Source organism: Oncorhynchus mykiss, chromosome 13 (genome assembly GCF_013265735.2).
Source record: "Oncorhynchus mykiss isolate Arlee chromosome 13, USDA_OmykA_1.1, whole genome shotgun sequence".
NCBI lineage: Eukaryota > Metazoa > Chordata > Actinopteri > Salmoniformes > Salmonidae > Oncorhynchus > Oncorhynchus mykiss.
In genome coordinates, this window is record NC_048577.1 from 54,851,863 (window position 1) to 54,877,831 (window position 25,969).

The window sequence follows — 25,969 nt, forward strand, 5'->3', positions numbered from 1 at the left end:
TAGCATTGCCTTTAAATGGTTTAACTTGGGTCAAACGTTTTGGGTAGCCTTCCACAAGCTTCCCACAATAAGTTGGGTGAATTTTGGCCCAATCCTCCTGACAAGGGTGGTGTAACTGAGTCAGGTTTGTAGGCCTCCTTGCTCGCACACGCTTTTTCAGTTCTGCCCACAAATTTTCTATGGGATTGAGGTCAGGGCTTTGTGATGGCCACTCCAATACCTTGACTTTGTTGTCCTTAAGCCATTTTGCCACAACTTTGGAAGTATGCTTGGGGTCATTGTCCATTTGGAAGACCCATTTGCGACCAAGCTTTAATTTCCTGACTGATGTCTTGAGATTTTGCTTCAATATATCCACAACATTTTCCTTCCACTTGATGCCATCTATTTTGTGAAGTGCACCAGTCCCTCCTGCAGCAAAGCACCCCCACAACATGATGCTGCCACCCCGTGCTTCACGGTTGGGATGGGGTTCTTCGGCTTGCAAGCCTCCCCCTTTTTCCTTCAAACATAACGATGGTCATTATGGCCAAACAGTTTTATTTTTGTTTCATCAGACAAGAGCACATTTCTCCAAAACGTATGATCTTTGTCCCCATTTGCAGTTGCAAACCGTAGTCTGGTTTTTTTATGGAGGTTTTGGAGCAGTGGCTTCTTCCTTGCTGAGCGGACTTTCACGTTATGTCGATATAGTACTCATTTTACTGTGGATATAGATACTTTTGTACCTGTTTCCTCCAGCATCTTCACAAGTTCCTTTGCTGTTGTTCTGGGTTTGATTGCACTTTTTGCACCAAAGTACGTTAATCTCTAGGAGACAGAATGCGTCTAGTTCCTGAGCGGTATGACGGCTGCATGGTCCCATGGTGTTTATACTTGCGTACTATTGTTTGTACAGATGAACGTGGTAACTTCAGGCGTTTGGAAATTGCTCTCAAGGATGAACCAGACTTATGGAGGTCTAGAATTTATTTTCTGAGGTTTCTGAGATTTCTATTGATTTTCCCATGACGTCAAGCAAAGAAGCAATGAGTTTGAAGGTAGGCCTTGAAATACATCCACAGGTACACCTCCAATTGACTCAAATTATGTCAATTTGCCTATCAGAAACTTCTAACGCCATGACATAATTTTCTGGAATTTTCCAAGCTGTTTAAAGGCACAGTGTATGTCAACTTAGTGTATGTAAACTTCTGACCCACTGGAATTGTGATAGTGTGAATTATAAGTGAAATAATCTGTCTGTTAAAACTGTTGGAAAAATTACTTGTGTCATGCACAAAGTAGACGTCCTAACCGACTTGCCAAAACTATAGTTAGTTAACAAGAAATTTGTGGAGTGGTTGAAAAACGAGTTTTAATGACTCCAACCTAAGTGTATGTAAACTTCTGACTTCAACTGTATATATATATATATATATATATACAGTTGAAGTCAGAAGTTTACATACAGTATATATATATATATATATATATATATATATAAGTATAAGTATAAGTCATGCAAGACAAGCAGCTTGCTGTCTTTGTCAAACATATCATAATCAACCATATAATGCTCTATACAGATGTGCATCTATACGACCCTACCTCCTCGTAGTCGTTTTCGGGTGACAGGAAGTCGTCTACAATGGCGACCCTCTGACCCAGCTGTTCGCTCAGTGCGTCCAGGAACCGGTCTGTATCAGAGGAGCGCGGCGGATGAGAGAAAGTGTAGCGCCTCTTATTGAGACGGGCGTGGGAGGGTGGGCTGGCAGGGTAGTCGGGGGGCGAGGGAGGGGGGCTGTCTAGGCTGATGTAGGGGTTAGACTCGGCACTGGTCTGGGAGGTGAGACCTGGGGGGTAGAACTGGACCGGGGCAGGGGGGCTAGGGAGGGGCTCCTGCCAGGCGGAGGGAGGTGGTGGGGGGCCCTTACGGCTACCTGTGGAGAGGAACAATGACATCACTGCTCCTGTAGAGAAGAACATCTACCATTACATTGATCTAACTATTCTATTGACCAAGGGTTGTAGATCACGCTAATGCACAATACATGGTCTATTCATTTCTGCTGTTCTAACTATTTGGTTGGATGTTTTTATACCCAGTAGCTACCTGTGTTTGTGAACATATTCACACTCCACTGACTAACAGAGAGATAGGTGGACTCAACTCAAACTAGAAGACTACATGTGTCAGGCAAGCTGCAATTCACATTTCAACCTGTTTCTAATGATGTTATTTTAACCAGATTTCAACCTGTTTGTAGTGACGTTATTTTAACCAGATTTCAACCTGTTTGTAGTGACGTTATTTTAACCAGATTTCAACCTGTTTGTAGTGACGTTATTTTAACCAGATTTCAACCTGTTTGTATTGACTTTATTTTAACCAGATTTCAACCTGTTTGTATTGACTTTATTTTAACCAGATTTCAACCTGTTTGTAGTGACGTTATTTTAACCAGATTTCAACCTGTTTGTATTGACTTTATTTTAACCAGATTTCAACCTGTTTGTAGTGACGTTATTTTAACCAGATTTCAACCTGTTTGTAGTGACGTTATTTTAACCAGATTTCAACCTGTTTGTAGTGACGTTATTTTAACCAGATTTCAACCTGTTTGTAGTGACGCTATTTTAACCAGATTTCAACCTGTTTGTAATAATGTAATATTTTTTTAGCCCTTTTTCTCCCCAATATCCTGGTATCCAATTGGTAATTACAGTCTTGTCTCATCGCTGCAACTCCCATACGGACTCGGGAGAGGCGAAGGTCGAGAGCCGTGCATCCTCCGAAACACAACCCAACCAAGCCGCACTGCTTCTTGACACAAAGCCCACTTAACCCGGAAGCCAGTCACACCAATGTTTCAGATGTACAACTGGCGACCGTGTCAGCATGCACTGCGCCGGCCCGCCACAGAAGTCGCTAGTGCGCGATGGTGACATGGACTTCCCCTAACCCGGACGACGCTGGGCCAATTGTGCCGCGCCCCACGGGTCTCCTGATCGCGGGCAGCTGCGACAGAGCCTGGACTCGAACCCAGAATCTCTAGTTGCACAGCCTTAGACCACTGCGCCACTCGAGAGGCCCTAATGATGTCATTTTAACCAAATTTTCCTGGATGTGTCATGATTAACAACACTTCAAGTAAAGTGTTATCGGTTGGAGTAGATACCTGTGTTAGCGTGCATGGACGGAGAGCCTGCGTGTTCGAGGACCTCCAGCTCTACCAGACTGTCCGCCGGAGGAGGAGCGCGAGCCTTCAGAGACTTGGACCTCTTCCCTGAGTACACGTTCTCCAGCTCAGCATACACCGCAGACAGCTAGACAGAGAGAAGATATGCCCTTTCATAACGACTCAGATAGACGAGATAAAAGCCAGAAGATAAGAGGAACAACCTAGATCAGTGGTCACTAGTCCTAGTTCCCAAGAGCCAATGAGTGCCAATGAGTGGCTTTTGTTTCAGCCTGACAGTGACACACCTGCTTGAATTAATGAGCCACTCACTGGGTTCTTGAGGAATTGAAGCCAGTGTGTTTTATAGTGCTGGACCAGAGGAAAAAGATGCAGACCTGGACTAGTGAGCACTGTTTTAGTCATCCTTATTCTAATATATCCCATTTAGCAGACGCTTTTGTCCAAAGCGACTTACAAGTCGGCTGGGGCCACTACTTTTACATATGGGTGGCCCCAGCGGGAATCGAACCCACGACGCTTGGCGTTGCAAGCGCCATGCTCTACCGACTGAGCCACACAGGACCACTTCTCTCAGTCTCACTTGGGTACCCACGTTGGTGAGGTTGTTGGGGGTCTCTGGGAGGGACGTCCCGTCTCCTGACTGTCTCTCTCCTGGAGCCAGCCTCATCCCCATCTCCACTGGATCAGTACGGATCCCTACAGGAAACATGCTGCATTAGGTTTCAGGCATTCCAAAAAAAGATGTCTTTCTCCATACCCGTTCACTTGACTGGGTAGGTTTAAGCAAAAGCTCCACCTAGTGTCAGAAATATATATTTCATGCTACTTCTGACAATACTGATGATGATGGTGATAATAATGATGACGATGATATTGCCACTGATTGTAATGATGGTGCTACTTCTACTGGTGAATAAGATGATGATGAAGGACAAAGACAAACGCAAGTACCCATCCCCAGGTGAGTGCCGATGATGAGGTCGTCAGAGCTCCGCCCACGCATGCTGGCCCTGTAGGCGGTTCCTGTCACTCTCATGGAGCTGCTACGGCGATGGGGCTCGGGGGCGGGCTCTGGCTCAGGTGGGGGGGCTGGCGCTAGAATACACACAGCGTGTGTATGTCAGTGTACACACACACGCAGACACACTGGCACAATCACAAATTTACGTTGTCTTTCACATCTACACATTCACCCACCAAAATCACAAATGTACACGTAGATATCACATTTACTCACATAAGCACACACACAACCACACTTCCCACAACCCACCTGCAGCCTTGTAACCGAGGAAACGTGAAATCTTGCTCTGGCAGTGCTCCTGCTCTTCGTAGGTCAGAAGCTGGTAGACAAACCGCCAGATCACCTGCTTGGCTGGCGTGTCCAACACCGGGAACACGTCCACAATCAGAGTGTCAACATTCCTGTCGCCACGTAGGAGGGGGCAGGGTTAGGGTATTCTGGCTGTCTAATCATCGGTCATGCTAATACAGTGGTCTTACAGAACATTGCATAAAGAGAAAATGATGGTAACTTACTCTAGACAGCGTAATTATAGGGCTGAAGTTTCTGTACCATGTTCTCTCAAACCAGTAGGTTATCTCTTCTTTCACTCTCAATCTCTCTTTCAATCTCTCAACATATTTAGTTTCTTTCTCTGATTTCTCACTTTCTCACACTCTACCTCCCTTCCTATCCTTCCCACCCTCCCTCTCTACCACCCTTCCTATCCTTCCCACCCTCCCTCTCTACCACCCTTCCTATCCTTCCCTCCCCCTCAACCTCCCTTCCTATCCTTCCCACCCTCCCCCTCTACCACCATTCCTATCCTTCCCTCCCCCTCTATCTCCCTTCCTATCCTTCCCTCCATCTCCCTTCCTATCCTTCCCTCACTCCCCCTCTACCTCACTTCCTATCCTTTCCTCCCCCTCTACCTCCCTTCCATCCCTCCCCCGCTACCTCCCTTCCTATCCTTCCCTCACTCCCCCTCTACCTCCCTCCCTACCTATCCTTCCCTCGCTCCCCCTCTACCTCCCTTCCTATCCTTCCCTCCCTCACCCTCTAACTACCTTCCCTCCCTCCCCCTCCCCCTCTACCTCCCTTCCTATCCTATCCTTCCCTCCCTCCCCCTCTACCTCCCTTCCTATCCTTCCCTCCCTCCCTCCCCCTCTACCTCCCTTCCTATCCTTCCCTCCCTCCCCCTCTTCCTCCCTTCCTATCCTCCACCCCCCTCACCTTCCTTCCCTCCCTCCCCCTCTACCTCCCTTCCTATCCTTCCCTCCCTCCCCCTCACCTATGCTGGAAGAAGCTCTCCAGGGCCTTGCAGATGGTGTATCTCTCCTGGATGGTGAGCAGGTGCTCCAGCTGCTGTCCAAAGGTGCGCCCCTGGACCCTGATAGAGGGAGGCAGGATCTCAGCCACCCACTGCAGGGAGTTGAGCACTGGGGAGCGGGGCACGCCTCCACCCGGGGACGCCCTACCTGGCCCTCCTGGCTGCTCTGGCTCGGCTAGCGTGAAGGTGGGGGGGCCTTCCTCCACGACCAGGGTGGGCATGGCACCGCTGCCCTGTAGCATGGAGACGACCTTCTCATGGGAACAACTCCTTCAGACACATATAGAGATACAGAGATAGTGTCATTAAACTACAGACTCTCGACCATGATCACTACCACGCTCTTAGGAAAAAAAATGCTATCTAGAACCTAAAATGGTTCTTCGGCTGTCCCCATAGGAGAACCCTTTGAAGAACCTGTTTTGGTTCCAGGTAGAACCCTTTTGAGTTCCATGTAGAACCCTTTAAACAGAGGGTTCTATAATGAACCCAAAAGAGTTCTACATAGAACCAAAAAGGGTTCTGCCTGGAACCAAAAAGGGGATTCTCCTATGGGGACAGCCAAAGAACCTTTTTGGAACAATTTTTTCTAAGAGTGTACTATACATCCCTATACAGTAGCATGGACACCACATTCTAATGGAAACAAGTAAAACGCCCGGAACCAAAACCTTATATTGAAGTCTCTATACAACAGTATCGAAGGCTCTGGTCCCTACCACAAACTACCACTGCAGAGGAAACTACTCTGCTGTTTATCCACACTCTAAGTAATTAACAAATGAATTCAATACAACACAGCTGCCAGTTAATGTTTTTCCATTCATCTATTTAAAGGACTACACTACAACAGTGTGAGATATGAACACTGGTTTCAAAATCCAAATCCACACAAAGCATGCAGTTAGCTACATGAGGTCAAAAAAGAGCACTAGCCTGAATTAAATACAACAAGTGGAGGTTGGCTTGACAACATACAAACAAACGTAAATGAACCAGTAAATCATTTGTTTCTATATAAAACGATTAAGCCTAATTTAGAATGCTGTCTAACCGCATGTCAAGTCCATTGAGGAACAGGATGCGGTCTCCAGGTTTGAGCCCCGCCTTATCTGCTGGACTCCCTGGAGAGAGAGAGAGAGAGAGAGAGAGAGAGAGAAAGGAAGAGAGAGAGAGAGAGAGAGAGAGAGAGAGAGAGGGATAAAGGGGGGGGGAGAGAGAGAGAGAGAGAGAGAGAGAGAGAGAGAGAGAGAGACACACACAATATAGGCTACAGAGTCTGTGGTCTGTGCTCACAGATGGACCTCCAGAAAGCCTCAGCTCATAGCTGGTGTGAACTCTGTGGCAACACAATGTCTACACAGCAACATGACCTTTTTTTTCTTTACCTTTACTTAACTAGGCAAGTCAGTTAAGAACAAATTCTTATTTTCAATGACGGCCTAGAAACAGTGGGTTAACTGCCTGTTCAGGGGCAGAACGACAGATTTGTACCTTGTACCTTTAGGTTCCTAGTCCAACGCTCTAACCACTAGGCTACTCTGCCGCCCCTACGGACGGGACATACGGGTTGACAAAAAATATGCCTTGATTTGCACCAGTTTGTGCATTTGACACTTGCCCACATGATGTGTGTGTGTGTATCCATGTGTCTGTGCACATGCGCGCGCACGCACGCACGCACGCACGCAGACACACACACACACACACACAGACACACACACACATACACACTGCTCTAAGCAACCTACCTGGGATGACTGAGTCGATCCAGACAGGTGCATGGCCCCTGAGGGTGAATCCAAAACTTAGGTTCCCTTTGCAGACTCTCACCGTCCTGCAGTACAGATAGAAACACAACACACATTAATTGATATGGCCTTGGTAAGATGTCTCACTCACCCTAACCCTTGGTAAGATGTCTCACTCACCCTAACCCTTGGTAAGATGTCTCACTCACCCTAACCCTTGGTAAAGTGGTTCACTAACCCTTGGTAAGATGTCTCACTCACCCTAACCCTTGGTAAGATGTCTCACTCACCCTAACCCTTGGTAAGATGTCTCACTCACCCTAACCCTTGGTAAGATGTCTCACTCACCCTAACCCTTGGTAAGATGTCTCACTCACCCTAACCCTTGGTAAAGTGGTTCACTCACCCTAACCCTTGATAAGATGTCTCACGCACCCTTAACCCTTGGTAAGATGTCTCACGCACCCTTAACCCTTGGGTTAAGAACCACCTTATCAAGGGTTAGGGTTAGTAAACCACTTTACCAAGGGTTAGGGTGAGTGAGACATCTTACCAAGGGTTAGTGAACCACCTTATCAAGGGTTAGGGTTAGTGAACCCCTTTACCAAGGGTTAGGGTTAGTGAACCACTTTACCAACGGTTAGGATTAGTGAACCACTTTACCAAGGGTTAGGGTTAGTGAACCACTTTACCAAGGGTACCAAGGGTTAGTGAACCAAGTGATAAGGTGGTTCACTAACCCTAGGTAAAGTGGATCACTAACCCTAAACCTTGGTAAAGTGGTTCACTAACCCTAACCCTTGGTAAAGTGGTTCACTAATCCTAACCGTTGGTAAAGTGGTTCACTAACCCTAACCCTTGGTAAAGGGGTTCACTAACCCTAACCCTTGATAAGGTGGTTCACTAACCCTTGGTAAGATGTCTCACTCACCCTAACCCTTGGTAAAGTGGTTTACTAACCCTAACCCTTGATAAGGTGGTTCACTAACCCCAACCCTTGGTAAAGGGGTTCACTAACCCTAACCCTTGATAAGGTGGTTCACTAACCCTAGGTAAAGTGGGTCACTAACCCTAAACCTTGGTAAAGTGGTTCACTAACCCTAACCCTTGATAAAATGGTTTACTAACCCTAACCCTTGATAAGGTGGTTCACTAACCCGAACCCTTGATAAGGTGGTTCACTAACCCTAACCCTTGGTAAAGTGGTTCACTAACCCTAACCCTTGGTAAAGTGGTTCACTAACCCTAACCCTTGGTAAAGTGGTTCACTAACCCTTGGTAAAGTGGTTCACTAACCCTAACCCTTGGTAAAGTGGTTCACTAACCCTAACCCTTGGTAAAGTGGTTCACTAACCCTAACCCTTGGTAAAGTGGTTCACTAACCCTTGGTAAAGTGGTTCACTAACCCTAACCCTTGATAAGGTGGTTCACTAACCCTAACCCTTGGTAAAGTGGTTCACTAACCCTTGGTAAAGTGGTTCACTAACCCTTGGTAAAGTGTCTCACGCTTTTGGGAACAGACTGGTGAAATGACATGGAACAGAACATGTGAAAGTGATTGAAAAAGGACAGCTGTAGCCATGTGTCATTGTGTCCCCCAACCTGCACCCCCACCCTGCCTCAATATATGACGTGTTACCATAGAAACTCCTCTGGGTAATACTTGGGATTAGTATGTCATCTAAAAATGAGGTTGAATTGTCTCATTTAAAACCTATTAGAGTTGATGGAGGGTCTGCAGTAAACACTCTCCATTTCAGGTGTAAACAAATAAAAACATGCAGTTGGAAAGTAATAATGAGGTTACAACTACTCTACCTGCTGTACTGAAATACATATATCACTTCAGTGATTGGATTCATATAAAAGGAACATTTTCAGAGATTGTGTCCCAAATTGCAGCCTATTCCCTATTTATTGCACTACTTTTGGCCAGGGTCCATGTGGCTATAGTCAAAAGTAGTCCACTACATAGGAAATAGGGTACCATTTGGTACACATTCAGAGTCTTGTACACTAGTTACTTTATATCCACAGCCAGAGTGAACAGCCCACCCTGCATTCACTTAAACATAGACACTCCATCCCCGAGGGATAATGTTGCTTCATTACTTGTTTGGCTAAGTTTGGCCCACAGAAAAAGATGGGCATTTCGTGGAATTATTTGGATGATTTATTTATTTAGTCTGTTTGTTTCTCTCTCTAAGTATTTATAGTCTACTCTAGAGCATTAATATTCAGTGTTGTACTGTTAGAGCAGGAAGCCAGCATCAAGGCACTTTCTATTCTTAAAAGAGTGACACTACCTAGAACTTTCAGGTATTCACCCTTACGGGAAACAGCACATCAATTTCACATGAACACGTGAAGTGTTCCAAAAACACGTTTTCATGTGATGACATGTGAGAACAAGTAAGGTAACATGTGATAACACAAATCTACTCGTGAAATAATGTGTTTTTTTCTGTAAGGGCAGGTACAGTCAAAACAAGGCTTCAAATAGACAGTGATGTGTCTATTTGAACACACTCCTACACACATGCCATGCTAGTATAGAAATCCCTGTCAAAAGTGAAACATTTAGCTGTAAATGTTAGCTAATTAAGTAACTGACTGGACTGGAGTGGAGAATTATCTGAAGCAGGGCTGTTTAATGGCTAGAAATGACATGCCTTGAGAATAACATTTATGTGATGTATTTCTTCAAACACATTGAATCAACATACAGTACCAGTACATAGGCTGCAACATTATAACACAGAGACTCTGTCTGGGTCATTTCTCCAGATCACTAACTGATTCCTTCTATAATACCTGATCCAACATATCAATCATCAGCCAGCGAGGGCTTATCATTATAGTCAACTAAGACTCTGTACTATCATTGGCTAAGGCGGTCAACTAAAACTCTGTACTATCATTGGCCGACTGGCCAATTAGAGCCTAATTCACACTATAGGCCAACACCAAGCCAAGGTGAGCTGTTACTGCGCTGGCCTGGTTACGCATCCACCATCGTTTCTGGAACCGTGCAATATGGTTCGGTACGGATCTGAAGTGTGAATCAGGCTAAAGACTCTTACCTGCGAAGGGCTGCAGCGTTGCCAGCGTGCCCTGCGGTGAGTGAGGTGGTCTTCCTGAGGCCACGGATGGGGGGCATCACGCCCTCCTCGGCATGCGTTCGGGGGACAGAGCTGGCCCGAGTGGACACCAGCAGTCGCTCCGGGTGGTCCTCGCTGCGGCTTCGGCGCAGGTGGTTGCGGCTGGGGTCGCTGAAGCTCCGCCCTTTGAGCCGGCCCATTAGGCTCTGGGACACAACATCATCGAAGCGCTCCCGGTGCTTTTTGGGGATGAAGATTCTGGCAAACATAAATAATAACTTGAAACACTATTCTGTTACTGGCAATGGTCAGACCCACAGTCAGAGACAGCGAGGCTGCTAGAGACTTAGAAGAACCAGCACTGTTTCAGAGGAGAGAGAGAGAGACAGCGAAGGGGAGAGAGAGAGAGAGAGAGAGAGAGAGAGAGAAGAGCGAAGGAGAGAGAGAAGGAGAGAGTGAAGAGCGAAGGAGAGAGAGAAGGAGAGAGAGAGCGAAGGAGAGAGAGAGTGAAGGAGAGAGAGAGAGAGAGAGAGAGAGAGAGAGAGAGAGAGAGAGAGAGAGAGAGAGAGAGAAAAGAGCGAAGGAGAGAGAGAGAGAGAGAGAAGGAGAGAGAGAGAGCGAAGGAGAGAGAGAGCGAAGGAGAGAGAGAGTGAAGGAGTGGTTCTTGCTTTTCTTTGGAATCCTGTTAGCTGTCAGTGGCTCCTCCCCCTAGGGTCCAGTCCACTCTAAAGCTAGATATTTGGGGCACCACAGACTAACAACCAGGCACCCTGTGGTGGTTCAGTAGGTGCTCCTTGGAGAACACAACAGACTATAACAGGGTGGTGAACACAGACTCAAGAGACAGACACAGAGGGTTTCAATCCAAATCCTCCAGAAGCTAGTAAACACCATCCAGTACAGCAAGCCTTGATAGAACACAGAGAGCATCCAGGTTGAGAAAAGACGGCTCAGTTGATGGTGAAAAGCTTATAAATCCCATATAATGTTCTTTACAAACACATTTAGTCCAATCAGCATAAAGGAGAAACAGTTAGACTATCAGATGAGATGAGTTCTGTACGCAGCTTGGTATCCACATAACTGATGTGAAATCATCATCAGCAGCAACTCTCTATCCATAGAATCCCCTGGGAGAGAGTTGAGCGAGGTGAGACAGCATTTAGGGGAAGAGAGGAGGTAGGTCAACAGTAGCTCTACTGAGTGATTGTCTGTTGGTGGAGATGAGGATAGTGTAGACGCTTCTCTCAGTCTCTCTCACTAGCAGCTCCAGGTGTGAACGCCCTGAAGAAGTGACAGCAGCACACAGCTACTGTACGGGAATGAGAGCAGACACAATCCCGCTGTATACCACCTCTAGAGAGAAAACTCCCCCTCTCTCCTCTCTATATTGCTATTTCCCACTCCATCCCTGCTCTCTTTCTTGCTCCCTCTCTCTCACACACACACACACTCTCTCTCTCTGTCTCTCTCTGTCTGTCTGTCTCTCTCCCCCTCTCTCTCCCCCCGTCCGTCCGTCTCTCTCTCTCTCTCTCTCTCTCTCTCTCTCTCTCTCTCTCTCTCTCTCTCTCTCTCTCTCTCTGCTCTCTCCTCTCTCTCCTCTCTCTCTCTCCTCTCTCTCTCTCCTCTCTCTCTCTCTCTCTCTCTCTCTCTCTCTCTCTCTCTCTCTCGTAAGTATTGAATTGTTTCCATCAAATTGAGCTACTATACATTCGCAGAGGAAAAACTACACAGCTGTCAAACTTCAAACACAACTGTATAAAGTTCCCTCTATAGCACACATCCCACTGTTGAGAATAGAGTGATTCAACCAAGCAGAGGAAAGATTTGTCTGTTTCCAAGTTACATTACAGTTTACATAATATGTCAATTATACAGTAGATGGTCTTCAAACACAGTAATGAAGACGCAAAGATGCAGTACGACCAGTCCTTGTAAACCTATAGTGAGTTTGTTTTAGAAGATAAAAACTGTTGTAGTCCAAACATTGCCAATGTGGGTGCAGGAATAAAGCACTGGAATAGACATTTTGGGATATGCCTTGACCACCTACACACTATTCTTAAATAATCAGCTGCCATAGTGGTTAGAGTGTCGGGCCAGTAACCGAAAGGTTGCTGGATCGAATCCCTGACAAGGTAAAAAAATCTATCGTTCTGCCCCTGAGAAAGGCAGCTAATCCACTGTTCCCCGGGCACCGAAGATGTGGATTGTCGCAGCCCCCCGCACCTTTCTGATTCAGAGGGGTTGGGTTAAATGCGGAAGACACATTTCAGTTGAATGCATTCAGTTGTACAAGTGACTAGGTATCCCCATTTCCCATGTATTTAGAATAGCTTGTATTCAGTTTTCTTGATTGCTGAGACAATAGGGTTGACACCCTCTGATATGCATTAGAGCAGGTAAATTATAGAAATTGGCACCTAGTGTATCACACCATTATACTAGTGGATTCTAATAGTCAGACCCCGCCACCTTGCCTCCTACGCACACCCTGCCATGCAGCCACCAGCCAACACCTCCCTCTTGACCTCTCCACATTGTTGTTTGTGTTGGTGTGTGTGTGTGTGTGTGTGTGTGTGTGTGTGTGTGTGTGTGTGTGTGTGTGTGTGTGTGTGTGTGTGTGTGTGTGTGTGTGTGTGTGTGTCAAATCAAATGTATTTATATAGCCCTTCGTACATCAGCTGATATCTCAAAGTGCTGTACAGAAACCCAGCCTAAAACCTCAAACAGCAAGCAATGCAGGTGTTGAAGCACGTTGGCTAGGAAAAACTCCCTAGAAAGGCCAAAACCTAGGAAGAAACGTGTCCCAGAGTGATTAACCAACGAAGGGGCAGATGAGGGCCCTACAGCAGAATGTTATCCTTTGTGGAGAGCTCTCCAGTCACCTAAAGAGCAAAGCAATAGTGGAGCACAACAGACATTTAGCCAACATGGAATGCAGCCTGATTAGGATCATTGGAAATGTATTAACATAACAGCAGGCACTGTGACTGGGAGATGTGCGGCTGGTTGAGGACAGGTGTTTGTGTGTGTTTATATGTTTGTGTGTGTGTGTGTTTGTGTGCCCCAAACTGCTCCTTAAGTATCAACACATTTAGATATACAATATGTAACACAATCAACACCAAAACTGACCCTGTCATACTCCTCCATACCTTCCACCCTGGAGAATACAGTAGGCTGGATGAGGGGTGGGATTGCTAAACATTCTTCTAAAAATGGGCCCTATTTGTAGTGTTCTCCATAGTCGATCAAATTAAAATAATGGGCAGGTTGGTGGTTTTTAATTGAGGCTGTTGTGACATTTTCATATTTATCCACAGTATGGAGCCATCAGTCACTGTCCCTGGTTGCACCAGCAACACAGGTACAGACCCCTCTCTACTGCCTCCCAGAGGAACAACCTGGCACTGCAGCAGGATAACTGAAATATGAAAAGAGGCTGAGCCCTTGACAACCTTGTACCTAGCCAGTGGGGATTCCGGTGGGGTGCCCCCACCAAGGCAGTGGCAGTGCTGGCAACACTAGCTGCAGTAACCCATGGTGAGGGGATCACACTACAACATTCAGAGATGGGTCGTGGATGGGTGTTCCAGCATGACAATGACCCAAAACACACGGCCAAGGCAACAAAGGAGTGGCTCAGGAAGAAGCACATTAAGGTCCTGGAGTGGCCTAGCCAGTCTCCAGAACTTAGTCCCATAGAAAATCTGTGGAGGGAGCTGAAGGTTTGAGTTGCCAAACGTCAGCCTCAAAAGCCTTAATGACTTGGAGAAGATCTGGAAAGAGGAGTGGTACAAAATCCCTCCTGAGATGTGTGCAAACCTGGTGGCCAACTACAAGAAACGTCTGACATCTGTGATTGCCAACAAGGGTTTTTCCACCAAGTACTAAGTCATGTTTTGCAGAGGGGTCAAATACTTATTTCCCTCATTAAAATGCTAATCAATTTATAACATTTTTGACATGTGTTTTTCTGGATTTCTTTGTTGTTATTCTGCCTCTCACTGTTCAAATAAACCTACCCTTAAAATTCTAGACTAACCATTTCTTTGTCAGTGGGCAAACGTACAAAATCAGCAGGGATCAAATACTTTTTTCCCTCACTGTATACTTGCCGGAGGCTTAATCAAGCTAGTCGTCTTTACTACTTACTTATGCCATTCTCTCTGGCACCAAAAGTTTAAAAAGTGTTGATAGGGGACAGAATGCGATCGGATCATCACATAATTGGCATTCAATTACTCTTACAGAATTTCCATGTGGGTGAGGATATTGGAATTTAATCAAAGCCTACTAGATGATACATTGTTTAGAACTAGGACAGAAGAATTTACAACTGACTTTTTCAGACTTAACATAGGTACAGCAGATCCCCTTATTGTATGGGACACTTTTAAATGTGCCTTTAGAGGCAATGCAATACAGTACTCATCAATAAAACAAAAGCATTTTAGATCAAAAGAGTCCATATTAACAAAGGAAATTGAAGGACTAACAGTACAGTTAGATAGCAATAAAAACTGTACCATAGAGGCACAGAATAAGTTAGAGGAAAAACAAAAATAAATGGAGGAACTTATTCAAGAAAGATCCAGTGTAATATATTATACAAATAAAGCGAACTGGATGGAATATGGGGGAAAATGCACCAAATTCAACATAGAAATGCTACCAAAAACAATGTATTGAAACTTGTTACAAATGATGGAGCATGATTCACCAAATGATATTTTGAAAGAGGAAGTAAAGTACTTAAAGAATATGTTTTCATTTCAGTCTCCTCCATCTCCACTAACTGAAACTAATTGTGTGGATTTTTTCCTAATAATAATGTCAAATTAACATCTGTACAGAAAGACTCATGTGAAGGCCAAATTACAGAGGAGGAACTTCTTGATGCAATTAAAGCCTTTAAGGCTGGGAAATCTCCAGGGCTGGATGGCATACCAGTGGGAGCATGCAAAACCTGTTTTTATATACACAGAGGACCATTATTAGCATGTTTTAACCACTCCTATATAAATGGTAGATTATCAGACACTCAACAAGAAGGTCTGATATCATTATTACTGAAACAGGACCCAAGTGGTATATATAAAGATCCAGTCCATTTAAAAATTGGAGACCTCTTACACTTCAGTGTTGTGATGCAAAAATCCTAGCAAAATACTTGGCTCATAGAATTAAAAAAAATATTGTCAGGTATTTTTCATCCTAACCAGACAGGTTTTTTTTACATGGACAGATAATATAAGACAAGTACTGGAAACAATAGAATACTATGAAATATCGGGGACACCAGGCCTGGTGTTCATAGCTGATTTTGAAAATACTTTTTTATAAAGTACGACTGGAGTTTATATATAAATGCCTAGAATATTTCAATTTTGTGGAATCTCTAATAAAATGGGTTAAAGCTGTGTATAGTAACCCAAGGTGTAAAATAGTAAATAATGGCTAAATCTCAGAAAGTTTTAAACTCTCTAGAGGAGTAAAACAAGGTTGTCCACTATCGGCATATCTATTTATTATTGCCATCGAAATGTTAGCAGTTAAAATTAGATCCAACAATAATATTGAGGGATTAGAAGTCTGTGGCTTAAAAACGAAGGGGTCATTGTATGCTGATGATTCATGTTTTCCCTCCACTGCCTCATAGAGGATCTAGATACTTTTGCTATGTTCTCTGGATTAAAACCAAATTATTATTACGTATTGGATCACTAAAAAAATGCTAATTTTACATTACCGTGTAGTTTACGAATCAAATGGTCTGTCGGAGATGTGGACATACTCGGTATTCAAATCCCAAAAGAAAGCAATTATCTCACTCCAAAACATTTTTATAGAAAGTTAGCAAAAATAGATAAGATCTTGCTACCATGGAAAGGAAAATACCTGTCTATATGTGGAAAAATCACCTTAATTAACTCTTTAGTCATATCACAGTTTACCTATATGCTTATGGTTTTGCCTACACCGAGTGACTGGCTTTTAAATTATATGAACAAAAAATATTCCATTTTATTTGGAATGGCAAGCCAGACAAAATGAAAAGGGCCTGTTGGTAGGAATGTCTCATCCTATGTTCAAGAATGGCCTTTCCCCCTTTATTCAGATTACACCTGCTCCCTTTTGGTTGTTGGAAAAGGAAATCATCTCCAAAATATTGCTATTTAAAAAAAACTAGCCTTAGAAAATTGGTTGCAATTTCAGTTTAATACACCTGAAAAGACAGAACAAATAATACAACAAATATTGTGGTTAAACTCAAATATACTAATAGATTTTTTTTTTTTTACATATTTTTCAAAGAAATGTTTAAAAAAGGTATATATTTAGTGAATGATATCATAAATAGGACTAGGGGAGTTACACATGCAGCTAACACAGACATATGGAAATGTCTGCTCTACCCAAAATTACAACCAATTAATTGCAGCATGACCACAAAAATGGAAGAGGCAAGTAGAAGGGGAAAAAAGTAAGGAACTTGTATGTCGGCCCTGTATTAAAGAACATAAATGGTTAAAGAAAAGTGTGATAATAAAAACATACCAATTTCATTTAAGGACCAAAAACTGACAGCTGTGCCATATAAATATCAAAATAGTTGGGAAGAGATTTTCGATGTACCCATTCTATGGCACGTGGTTTATGAATTGATACGCAAAACAACGCCAGATTCAAAACTTTGGATTTTTCAATTTCAATTACTATTCAAAATTCTTGCAACTAATAGAATGTTATATATATGGGGCATACAATCTTCCCAGCTCTGCAGATTTTGCTGTGAGGAGGCAGAGTCATTAGATCATTTATTTTGGTATTGTACATATGTAGCTCATTTTTGGTCACAGGTCCAGGAATGGCTGAAGAATTGCAACATTTGCCTAGAACTAACAGTGCAGATAGCAATAATGGGTGATTTGAAAAGCAATAGTCAATCAATCAATAACATAATAATTATTTTAGCAACATTTTTAATTTACAATCTGTAGAAGCTATGAGAATATAAAGGTTCAGCACTTTTGTGAAACATCAGAGCACAGTTGAAAAATACATGGCAAAAATAAATCAAAAATGGATGGTGTTAAGAGATAGATGGGATGGTTGAATGGAGCTGAAGGGTGGGACTGGATGGTGTTAAGAGATAGATGGGAGGGGTTGAATGGAGCTGAAGGGTGAGACTGGATGGTGTTGAGAGATAGATGGGATGGTTGAATGGAGCTGAAGGGTGGGACTGGATGGTGTTGAGAGATAGATTGGAGGGGCTGAATGGAGCTGAAGGGTGGGACTGGATGGTGTTAAGAGATAGATGGGAGGGGTAGAATGGAGCTGAAGTGTGGGACTGGATGGTGTTGAGAGATAGATGGGATGGTTGAATGGAGCTGAAGGGTGGGACTGGATGGTGTTGAGAGATAGATGGGAGGGGTTGAATGGAGCTGAAGGGTGGGACTGGATGGTGTTGAGAGATAGATGGGAGGGGTTGAATGGAGCTGAAGGGTGGGACTGGATGGTGTTAAGAGATAGATGGGATGGTTGGATGGAGCTGAAGGGTGGGACTGGATGGTGTTGAGAGATAGATGGGATGGTTGAATGGAGCTGAAGGGTGGGACTGGATGGTGTTAAGAGATAGATGGGATGGTTGAATGGAGCTGAAGGGTGGGACTGGATGGTGTTGAGAGATAGATGGGATGGTTGAATGGAGCTGAAGGGTGGGACTGGATGGTGTTGAGTGATAGATAGGATGGTTGAATGGAGCTGAAGGGTGGGACTGGATGGTGTTAAGAGATAGATGGGATGGTTGAATGGAGCTGAAGGGTGGGACTGGATGGTGTTGAGAGATAGATGGGATGGTTGAATGGAGCTGAAGGGTGGGACTGGATGGTGTTAAGAGATAGATGGGATGGTTGAATGGAGCTGAAGGGTGGGACTGGATGGTGTTGAAAGATAGATGGGAGGGGCTGAATGGAGCTGAAGGGTGGGACTGGATGGTGTTAAGAGATAGATGGGATGGTTGAATGGAGCTGAAGGGTGGGACTAATACCAAGATAACCAATGTAAAACATACAGGGTCTGTAAAATGTATATAGGTTCAGAAATGTTGTGAAATAGCACAGTTACAAATAGAAATCAAACTGGATGGACATCAGAAATAGAGGAAGGACTAAAAACAAACAAAATATAACTATTGTGAAATAGATTGTGTCTGTAAAATGTGTATAAGATGTATAAACTGAAGGTTTATTGTTTATTAGTTTACTCCAATTATGTGGGGTTCTAGGTTTGTTTTTCTATGTTGGTGATTGTGTATGATATTAATATTGATATTTTGATGTTGATAGGGGACAGAATGCGATCGGATCATCACATAATTGGCATTCAATTACTCTTACAGAATTTCCATGTGGGTGAGGATATTGGAATTTAATCAAAGCCTACTAGATGATACATTGTTTAGAACTAGGACAGAAGAATTTACAACTGACTTTTTCAGACTTAACATAGGTACAGCAGATCCCCTTATTGTATGGGACACTTTTAAATGTGCCTTTAGAGGCAATGCAATACAGTACTCATCAATAAAACAAAAGCATTTTAGATCAAAAGAGTCCATATTAACAAAGGAAATTGAAGGACTAACAGTACAGTTAGATAGCAATAAAAACTGTACCATAGAGGCACAGAATAAGTTAGAGGAAAAACAAAAATAAATGGAGGAACTTATTCAAGAAAGATCCAGTGTAATATATTATACAAATAAAGCGAACTGGATGGAATATGGGGGAAAATGCACCAAATTCAACATAGAAATGCTACCAAAAACAATGTATTGAAACTTGTTACAAATGATGGAGCATGATTCACCAAATGATATTTTGAAAGAGGAAGTAAAGTACTTAAAGAATATGTTTTCATTTCAGTCTCCTCCATCTCCACTAACTGAAACTAATTGTGTGGATTTTTTCCTAATAATAATGTCAAATTAACATCTGTACAGAAAGACTCATGTGAAGGCCAAATTACAGAGGAGGAACTTCTTGATGCAATTAAAGCCTTTAAGGCTGGGAAATCTCCAGGGCTGGATGGCATACCAGTGGGAGCATGCAAAACCTGTTTTTATATACACAGAGGACCATTATTAGCATGTTTTAACCACTCCTATATAAATGGTAGATTATCAGACACTCAACAAGAAGGTCTGATATCATTATTACTGAAACAGGACCCAAGTGGTATATATAAAGATCCAGTCCATTTAAAAATTGGAGACCTCTTACACTTCAGTGTTGTGATGCAAAAATCCTAGCAAAATACTTGGCTCATAGAATTAAAAAAAATATTGTCAGGTATTTTTCATCCTAACCAGACAGGTTTTTTTTACATGGACAGATAATATAAGACAAGTACTGGAAACAATAGAATACTATGAAATATCGGGGACACCAGGCCTGGTGTTCATAGCTGATTTTGAAAATACTTTTTTATAAAGTACGACTGGAGTTTATATATAAATGCCTAGAATATTTCAATTTTGTGGAATCTCTAATAAAATGGGTTAAAGCTGTGTATAGTAACCCAAGGTGTAAAATAGTAAATAATGGCTAAATCTCAGAAAGTTTTAAACTCTCTAGAGGAGTAAAACAAGGTTGTCCACTATCGGCATATCTATTTATTATTGCCATCGAAATGTTAGCAGTTAAAATTAGATCCAACAATAATATTGAGGGATTAGAAGTCTGTGGCTTAAAAACGAAGGGGTCATTGTATGCTGATGATTCATGTTTTCCCTCCACTGCCTCATAGAGGATCTAGATACTTTTGCTATGTTCTCTGGATTAAAACCAAATTATTATTACGTATTGGATCACTAAAAAAATGCTAATTTTACATTACCGTGTAGTTTACGAATCAAATGGTCTGTCGGAGATGTGGACATACTCGGTATTCAAATCCCAAAAGAAAGCAATTATCTCACTCCAAAACATTTTTATAGAAAGTTAGCAAAAATAGATAAGATCTTGCTACCATGGAAAGGAAAATACCTGTCTATATGTGGAAAAATCACCTTAATTAACTCTTTAGTCATATCACAGTTTACCTATATGCTTATGGTTTTGCCTACACCGAGTGACTGGCTTTTAAATTATATGAACAAAAAATATTCCATTTTATTTGGAATGGCAAGCCAGACAAAATGAAAAGGGCCTGTTGGTAGGAATGTCTCATCCTATGTTCAAGAATGGCCTTTCCCCCTTTATTCAGATTACACCTGCTCCCTTTTGGTTGTTGGAAAAGGAAATCATCTCCAAAATATTGCTATTTAAAAAAAACTAGCCTTAGAAAATTGGTTGCAATTTCAGTTTAATACACCTGAAAAGACAGAACAAATAATACAACAAATATTGTGGTTAAACTCAAATATACTAATAGATTTTTTTTTTTTTTACATATTTTTCAAAGAAATGTTTAAAAAAGGTATATATTTAGTGAATGATATCATAAATAGGACTAGGGGAGTTACACATGCAGCTAACACAGACATATGGAAATGTCTGCTCTACCCAAAATTACAACCAATTAATTGCAGCATGACCACAAAAATGGAAGAGGCAAGTAGAAGGGGAAAAAAGTAAGGAACTTGTATGTCGGCCCTGTATTAAAGAACGTAAATGGTTAAAGAAAAGTGTGATAATAAAAACATACCAATTTCATTTAAGGACCAAAAACTGACAGCTGTGCCATATAAATATCAAAATAGTTGGGAAGAGATTTTCGATGTACCCATTCTATGGCACGTGGTTTATGAATTGATACGCAAAACAACGCCAGATTCAAAACTTTGGATTTTTCAATTTCAATTACTATTCAAAATTCTTGCAACTAATAGAATGTTATATATATGGGGCATACAATCTTCCCAGCTCTGCAGATTTTGCTGTGAGGAGGCAGAGTCATTAGATCATTTATTTTGGTATTGTACATATGTAGCTCATTTTTGGTCACAGGTCCAGGAATGGCTGAAGAATTGCAACATTTGCCTAGAACTAACAGTGCAGATAGCAATAATGGGTGATTTGAAAAGCAATAGTCAATCAATCAATAACATAATAATTATTTTAGCAACATTTTTTATTTACAATCTGTAGAAGCTATGAGAATATAAAGGTTCAGCACTTTTGTGAAACATCAGAGCACAGTTGAAAAATACATGGCAAAAATAAATCTAAAATGGATGGTGTTAAGAGATAGATGGGATGGTTGAATGGAGCTGAAGGGTGGGACTGGATGGTGTTAAGAGATAGATGGGATGGTTGAATGGAGCTGAAGGGTGGGACTGGATGGTGTTAAGAGATAGATGGGATGGTTGAATGGAGCTGAAGGGTGGGACTGGATGGTGTTAAGAGATAGATGGGATGGTTGAATGGAGCTGAAGGGTGGGACTGGATGGTGTTAAGAGATAGATGGGATGGTTGAATGGAGCTGAAGGGTGGGACTGGATGGTGTTAAGAGATAGATGGGATGGTTGAATGGAGCTGAAGGGTGGGACTGGATGGTGTTAAGAGATAGATGGGATGGTTGAATGGAGCTGAAGGGTGGGACTGGATGGTGTTAAGAGATAGATGGGAGGGGTTGAATGGAGCTGAAGGGTGGGACTGGATGGTGTTGAGAGATAGATGGGAGGGCTGAATGGAGCTGAAGGGTGGGACTGGATGGTGTTGAGAGATAGATGGGAGGGGCTGAATGGAGCTGAAGGGTGAGACTGGATGGTGTTGAGAGATAGATGGGATTGTTGAATGGAGCTGAAGGGTGGGACTGGATGGTGTTGAGAGATAGATGGGATTGTTGAATGGAGCTGAAGGGTGGGACTGGATGGTGTTGAGAGATAGATTGGAGGGGCTGAATGGAGCTGAAGGGTGGGACTGGATGGTGTTAAGAGATAGATGGGAGGGGTAGAATGGAGCTGAAGTGTGGGACTGGATGGTGTTGAGAGATAGATGGGATGGTTGAATGGAGCTGAAGGGTGGGTGGGACTGGATGGTGTTGAGAGATAGATGGGAGGGGTTGAATGGAGCTGAAGGGTGGGACTGGATGGTGTTGAGAGATAGATGGGAGGGGTTGAATGGAGCTGAAGGGTGGGACTGGATGGTGTTAAGAGATAGATGGGATGGTTGGATGGAGCTGAAGGGTGGGACTGGATGGTGTTGAGAGATAGATGGGATGGTTGAATGGAGCTGAAGGGTGGGACTGGATGGTGTTAAGAGATAGATGGGATGGTTGAATGGAGCTGAAGGGTGGGACTGGATGGTGTTGAGAGATAGATGGGATGGTTGAATGGAGCTGAAGGGTGGGACTGGATGGTGTTGAGTGATAGATAGGATGGTTGAATGGAGCTGAAGGGTGGGACTGGATGGTGTTAAGAGATAGATGGGATGGTTGAATGGAGCTGAAGGGTGGGACTGGATGGTGTTGAGAGATAGATGGGATGGTTGAATGGAGCTGAAGGGTGGGACTGGATGGTGTTAAGAGATAGATGGGATGGTTGAATGGAGCTGAAGGGTGGGACTGGATGGTGTTGAAAGATAGATGGGAGGGGCTGAATGGAGCTGAAGGGTGGGACTGGATGGTGTTAAGAGATAGATGGGATGGTTGAATGGAGCTGAAGGGTGGGACTAATACCAAGATAACCAATGTAAAACATACAGGGTCTGTAAAATGTATATAGGTTCAGAAATGTTGTGAAATAGCACAGTTACAAATAGAAATCAAACTGGATGGACATCAGAAATAGAGGAAGGACTAAAAACAAACAAAATATAACTATTGTGAAATAGATTGTGTCTGTAAAATGTGTATAAGATGTATAAACTGAAGGTTTATTGTTTATTAGTTTACTCCAATTATGTGGGGTTCTAGGTTTGTTTTTCTATGTTGGTGATTGTGTATGATATTAATATTGATATTTACCCCAAAATATATACAAATACAATTTTATAAAAGAGGCTGAGCACTACAGAGTTCCACATAATTTATTAGAAAGTGAAACTAAGCAAAGACAAAAACAAATAATCAATAAACTAACAACGAACCGTGACTACAGAGATACTACGTGCACTAACTCAAAACAATATCCCATAAACACAGGTGGGAAAAACAGCTATTTAAATATGATCCCCAATTAGAGACAACGATTACAGCTACCTCTAATTGGGAATCATACACAATCACCAACATAGAAAAACAAACCTAGAACCCCACATAGAAATAATAAACTAGACTAACCCCCAGTCACGCCCTGACCTACTCTACCATAGAAAATAAGGACTCTCTATGGTCAGGACGTGACACTGTGGGCCTTTCAGCTTTTATCGAGAGGTCACACAAGACAAAATGGAGGATGAGAAACTTAGAAAAACGAAATCCAATCTACACTATAGGCCCAGGGCCCACTCCCAAGCACTTTGTCCTACCTCGATCCAACATCTTGTGCACAGGGTCTGAAAACTTTGGATAGGTGAAACAAGACAGCATCAGACCTTTCTGCCCTGAACCAAAGTTAAAGGAAACTTAAACGATTCTTCCACGTTGAGTAGGGATGTAGGCCTCTGTGATGAAGGCCTCGCTATGCCCTCAATTAAAAGCAGGTCGTGTCTATCTATAACTAAAGATGGAGGAGGGGTGGATCAAGGACGCGCCACTCTCAGGGATGAATGACAACCAGAATGTGGGAAACTTATTAAGGAAGAACAATGTCAATTATCTCCTGTGAGACCCAGTTAGGAGAGATGATAAATCCGAGTCACATGCCGATGTGTAGTGGGCTGTTACTGTCTACCAGGGTAGAGAGAGGAGAGCTTAGACACAGCAACTATAAATGCACAAAGTAATGGGGTGCCGTATCTTGTAATACCTTTAGCATAACACAGTGAAAAATAGGTCAATCTACGGTCAACATTATAAGGTACAGGGAGCTTTAACTATTACACATAGAAGTGTTTCAATAATTGCAAACGGAATAATATCAAACTTTAATATGGACTTCAAGCAATAGAAACACTATTGTAAGCCAAGTGCACACATTCTTAGTTGATACAAGCTAAACAAGCTAAGAGCACAACTAAGATGAAAGCACACAGAGCACTGTACCGAAAGTGGCGGGAGATGCTCCTATCCCTCCCCATGCCTCTTCAGAGTACCAGGAAGTAGTGAAAGAGCTCTGAACGAGATGGTAAGTAGGCGTCTCTACGTCCTTAACAAGAGTAATTAGTCTTCATGTGGTTTGAATAAAGAAAATAACTCTCCAGGAGAAACAACGGGGAGAAAGACAGGAGAAGAGGAAGAAGGTGAGCTTGCTGCAGGGTAGGCCAGCCGCCCAAAAAAGAGAGAGGTGGAGTAAGAGAAGAATAAAAAGCGTGGCTCTCTCTCTCAAAAATCTCAAAATCTCCAAAACATCCTCAGGACAGCGTCAGATGATACGCCTCTCTTTGTTTCAATCTACTCCTCCTCTCCCTTTTCCTTGACTACTGGGCCACCCAGGGGTGGTCATGGCAACCGCTCAATTCCAAAATGCTCATGTGTGTCCAAGGTGTCACCCAAAGTGAGAATGGAAGAGACTTTAGTCGTCTAGTCTCTCAGAGGACGGAGGGAGGAACGGGTGAGTAGGGAGAGAGGAGAGAAGAGTCCCTTCTGAATTACAGAGGCAGGTCAGCACAGACTGTGAGATCCACTGATGAGCAAATTACGTAATGGAATGGAGAGAGAAGGATTGAGGTCTATTAAATGAAGCAGAGAATCACACATCAATTGCAACAACAGTAGCCAACAGCACAGCGGTGGAATCCCCCCCAGAAAACCTACTCACAGGGGACTCTTTAAACACGATATAGCAACTTTACCCACACTATTAGAGAGGACATGCAGCAATAAAACGTCTCTGTAACTTTCCAGTTAACGAGATATATAAACAATGCTCCAATATTTTCTGACTTTCAACTTACTATTTGCCCACATAATGTCAAATAACTACCACATAACATTGCAGGACATACTGCACTGTATGCTCTTCTCCAGAGCTGCATCGTTTGATATGTGTGACTCTTGTCACCCATATGTTTTGCAGAACATTAAAGTGTTCCAGCACTTGCTAACCCATGGGTTGTTCGTCAGTTTAAGAAGTTCTGCTGGCGACTGCGTCAGAAATGGAAGAGAGAATTTATTAAAGGAAGTAGGCTGCTTAAAAATAGAACACATCCATGGGGAGAGATGGGTAGATTGGCTGGGACAGAAGCACAAGCTGGCTGGTCAAGTTTAGAAGAAGCTGGAGAGGACAGTGACTTCACCTATGAATCCACAGGGCAAGTGCACACCAAGGCAGTGATAATCAAATAGAGAAGAGGAAAGATAATGAAAGAGAGAGAGAGAGATAGAGAGAGAGAGAGAGAGAGAGAGAGAGAATGTCTTTAGCAGGGACCCAGCACCTGTCCTCCGGGCCATAACCCTCCCAATCAGCCAAGTACTGGAAACCCCTGCCCCATGGGAACAGAAAACAAAGGACTGTGAGACACAGGCCTAATCCGAGACACATGGAA

General features: G+C 43.0%; 1 protein-coding gene and 1 non-coding gene across 5 annotated transcripts in view; both read right to left on the reverse strand.

Annotated features, from left to right (window-relative positions):
- The window catches only part of LOC110486827 (glutamate receptor, ionotropic, delta 2 (Grid2) interacting protein, a), a 56,336-nt gene that overhangs the window by 18,753 nt on the left and 11,614 nt on the right, over window positions 1-25,969 (reverse strand). For 3 of the 4 annotated variants that reach the window (XM_036941550.1, XM_036941549.1, XM_036941551.1), the window contains exons 3-11: window positions 10,353-10,628; window positions 7,270-7,355; window positions 6,573-6,642; window positions 5,480-5,788; window positions 4,459-4,610; window positions 4,137-4,280; window positions 3,778-3,881; window positions 3,162-3,309; window positions 1,591-1,922 (exon numbers count right to left, since the gene is read on the reverse strand). In XM_036941550.1, coding sequence (XP_036797445.1) covers window positions 1,591-1,922; window positions 3,162-3,309; window positions 3,778-3,881; window positions 4,137-4,280; window positions 4,459-4,610; window positions 5,480-5,788; window positions 6,573-6,642; window positions 7,270-7,355; window positions 10,353-10,628 — 1,621 coding nt within the window. Of the gene's footprint in view, window positions 1-1,590; window positions 1,923-3,161; window positions 3,310-3,777; window positions 3,882-4,136; window positions 4,281-4,458; window positions 4,611-5,479; window positions 5,789-6,572; window positions 6,643-7,269; window positions 7,356-10,352; window positions 10,791-25,969 lie in introns of those variants that run through there. The other variant, XM_036941552.1, reaches the window with a different exon arrangement.
- On the reverse strand, window positions 3,673-3,748 carry trnaa-ugc. Its single transcript has one exon. It is a non-coding gene; the product is annotated as a tRNA-Ala (tRNA).